This window comes from Pseudochaenichthys georgianus, chromosome 8 (assembly GCF_902827115.2).
Source record: "Pseudochaenichthys georgianus chromosome 8, fPseGeo1.2, whole genome shotgun sequence".
In the NCBI taxonomy this organism is placed as follows: Eukaryota; Metazoa; Chordata; class Actinopteri; order Perciformes; family Channichthyidae; genus Pseudochaenichthys; species Pseudochaenichthys georgianus.
The window spans coordinates 20,496,401-20,499,983 of NC_047510.2; the positions used below are offsets into that span (position 1 = coordinate 20,496,401).

Here is a 3,583-nt window from a genome sequence, read left to right on the forward strand (position 1 = left end):
CATTTTTCTTGAGTAACATTTAACTGTGTTCTTTGATTTATGTTGTTTTGCTGAAATAATGTGCCAAGTTTCCAGCAAGTGTTAACCATGTCCTCAAACTGCAGCCAGATGGTGCTATTTGTATTTTCAAAGTTTGTCTGTTTATAGTCTGAACATAAAAAAGCTATTTGATCAGCAGTTTTACTGAGCAATCATTTTTATTACGAGCAACTGTGTTCAACAAACACGTTTTTAACTTTGCAAAAGCATTGATGTCCCTCACTAAGAATTGATTGTCTATTTCAACTCAATATGTTTATAATATATACATGTGTATGTGGTGATATTTACCAGCATCCGAGTTCCCCTGGGGTGAATGTCCTGGGCTGGGAGTGTTTTGTGTGTCAAAGCTCCACCAAGTGTTAAAAGGAAGCTACTGCAAGGAGCTGTGTGACTGAACGTCAGTCTTAAACACTTTTGTAATTTGTCATTACCCACACATACAGTTATTTAATCAGATAGTATACAAACAGTCAAATAACAAATCAGGGTAAAATGTGATTGCGTTTTGTGAGCCCCAAAAGTATTCACACAGCTAATTTAACCAACTTTTGCAAACTCCATAGAACAGTACAAATCATTAATTTCAAAAGGGTTTATTAAGAAGAATACTGACAAATGCAAACTGTTTGTTTGTACAAAGCAAATTAATCACAGCACAGGACACACTTGCAACACAAGGTAGGCTATACATTTCAAGAATAGTAGATACAAAAGCACCATTTTTTTAAACTACATAACAAAAAACATTTTTATATTTGGTATATCAAGTAAAATGATAATTCAGAAAAACTTCATAAGTTTAATTCTTAGTGTTATTTTTATTTATTTATGAGGAGTTTCTCATTTCCTTCAAGAACAGATATTCTAAGTAAGGCACGTGGTTCAAAGCATTTGACACTCAAAGACAAAACATTTGAAAAGCTTGATACTCTGGCGGTTTAAGCGACATCTCTTTGGCACAGCTGCATGATTTGTGAGAGACAAAAAAACTATCACATAAATGAGCATGACAATGTTAACTTGACAACACTATGTACAAAATGTATGTAAAAATGTTATAAATATGTCTAAAAACCACAGACACTATGTACATATTTGTACTGAAGGCAGGATTACTCTTCTTTGTTATCACACATGATGGATTTGTGGAAGTCAGGTGCCAGGATGCAACAAAAGTCAATATGTCTCCAACACATTTACAAACACGTTTTAAAGATAATCTGTCACCCCGGGAAACACGTGTAGTGACACTCAGCTTGTGGTAAGATTCACGATGAAAACAGATACTTTTCAACATGTGAAGGGAATGTAGTGGATACTGAAATACAGCAAAAAATAGATCCCCAGCCGTGTTGTCTAGATTTTTTGTTTGAAATGATTAGTGACACATCCACTTTTGTTGTAATGGTTGGATGTCAGTCTATGGTCTGTGGGCAGTAGGCACAGTGCGATGTTTCTTGTAAGGGGTATCCTAACAACCCCTCCTCCTTTCTCCTCTGCTCTCCTCATTCTTTCTTCCTCAGGACGATATAAATGAGACCGCTGATGAGAGTGAGAGGGAAAGACACCCAGGCCAGCACATAGGCGTAGCCAAATTTTACAGATCCATCATCTGGTCTCATCACGGTGTAGATGATCGCCGCACACATCACGAACACACCTAGGACAAATGAAGAAAGAGGTGAGGAGGATCTGAAAGCTGATGATCTCATGACTCCACCAGCATCTGCTCAGGGTGTGACCCGTCGGTGATGAAGTCATACTCACTTGCCAAGATCTGGAAGATGGCGGTGAAGAAGAAGCGTCCGCCCTTGACCAATTTGAACAGCTGAAACAGGAACGCAATGAGGGAGAAGAAGCAGAATAGCAGGGACAGGATCATGAGGGCTTGCACTGCCTGGAGCCAGTCTGGAAACAGATGAAGAGCATGGGTTGAGAAACACATTCAATTCTGCAATGAAGGCACAATACAAAATGTAGTTTGTTTTTTCCAGAAAGCTGACAAACCTTCACTGATGGCTGGCTTGCAGTGGTAGCCTCCATTAGAGTTTCTGCAGGTGTACCACAGATCTGTGGTTCCATCCCCACCTACAGACCAGGTCTGGTAAACACAACAACACAGAGACATTTGAACACACTGCAGCATCCACAGCACAGCCTAGAACTATTATAAACGGGACCAAAAAATGATCATTACATTGAAATGGTTGTCTAACCTACTCACATCATGAGCCTGTTCTATTCTGCTTGTTTTTTTTACAATTTAAAATTATTTGATAAACAGGAATACTTACACTTGCTGCCGTCGACACGATGAGAAGAATGAGAATAATGAGGTGCATAACAAGCACTCCGAGCAGGATGAGCAGCATGATTCAAGTAGATCTAGAGGGATACAGTACACAAAATAAATCAATCAACATGGGTTTACAATCCCTCCAAAAAAAGGCGTGCAGGTCAAACTCATCTCGACGTCAGGTGGCGCTGTTCCCTCACTTCTGCACTAACCGCAATGTTTACCTCAATGTGAAAGTATCACCTTACACTCAAACGTAGAAAGAACAGAAGGGGAGAACTTTAATTCCTTCCTGATGGCAATAACACAGTCAATGCTGAGTTTAAAGTGAGGCTGAAGTAATGCAACTAAATCGATTCTCAAGTTGATAACAAGATGTTGAACTTTTTATCCATTTTAGAGTTCCAAATGATTTAATTAAAAGTCATTTTGTTAAGGACTGCGCGTTTGCAAACTAAGTTAAAGACCTCCACTTTGGAACTGTGTGAAGAAAGGTCGATATGAGTGAGAAAGGGTTGATTCACGACTAATCAATGCATGCTGCTGGAAAACAAACGCAACCCATCTGCAGGAGAAACATTCCAGCGTAGTGGCGCCATGCGTGCGCCTCAACGTTAGGTGTAAGTATCTAACTTTAAAACATGGTGAATAACAAAAGAGTTAGTCGGGTAAAGCCGCAACATATGAGACATATATTGCATTTTCGTGCTGTGTAAGTACATCCAAAGTCGATTTAAAGTCCAGGGGTGACGTCTTGTTAAATGGTAAAAAATAAAAAGTCAATGAAAAAAGTTAAAACAAAAGGAACTCCGGCCCATTACTCCAACTTACAAGTGGCTAGGCAAAGCAAGAAGCTTGTTTCCGTGGAAAAGGGAGTGCTGAAGTGAAGAGTTGGGGAAAGTCTCAGCGAGGTTCTGCGTCTCTCGACTTCTTTTTCTGTAGCTACTATTCCAGATGTGGCTCACACACCCCAGTCAGTCTCTTTCTCCGCCTGAGAAACACCGCCCTGCAGGCCCTGCACGTCACCAGAGGCCCGTCCTTTTTTTCCTTTCCGTAGTAGCCTATCCCTTGGATTGCCCTTAAATCCACAGGATTGTTTGTAGAATCCTGTGCTATTATAGTGCAAAGCCCTGAAAAATGTAAGCAAGACTCCCTCTGCATGTAAGCCCTAAAGCATACATTATTTCACTCCTAGTAATGACATAATAAATAAAACACAATGATGGCATGTTGTGTTTTATGATT

The 3,583-nt window shown here is 39.8% G+C and overlaps 1 protein-coding gene across 1 annotated transcript; it reads right to left on the minus strand.

Moving 5' to 3' along the window:
* Window positions 1-619: 619 nt before the first annotated feature.
* Window positions 620-3,311, minus strand: pmp22a (peripheral myelin protein 22a). The gene is made up of 5 exons (XM_034089861.2): window positions 3,170-3,311; window positions 2,337-2,427; window positions 2,050-2,143; window positions 1,810-1,950; window positions 620-1,702 (listed from the first exon to the last, which is right to left on the minus strand). The coding sequence occupies exons 2-5, from the start codon at window positions 2,412-2,414 to the stop codon at window positions 1,548-1,550; spliced, it is 468 nt and encodes a 155-aa protein (XP_033945752.1). The 5' UTR covers window positions 2,415-2,427; window positions 3,170-3,311; the 3' UTR covers window positions 620-1,547.
* Between the last annotated feature and the right edge of the window lie 272 nt (window positions 3,312-3,583).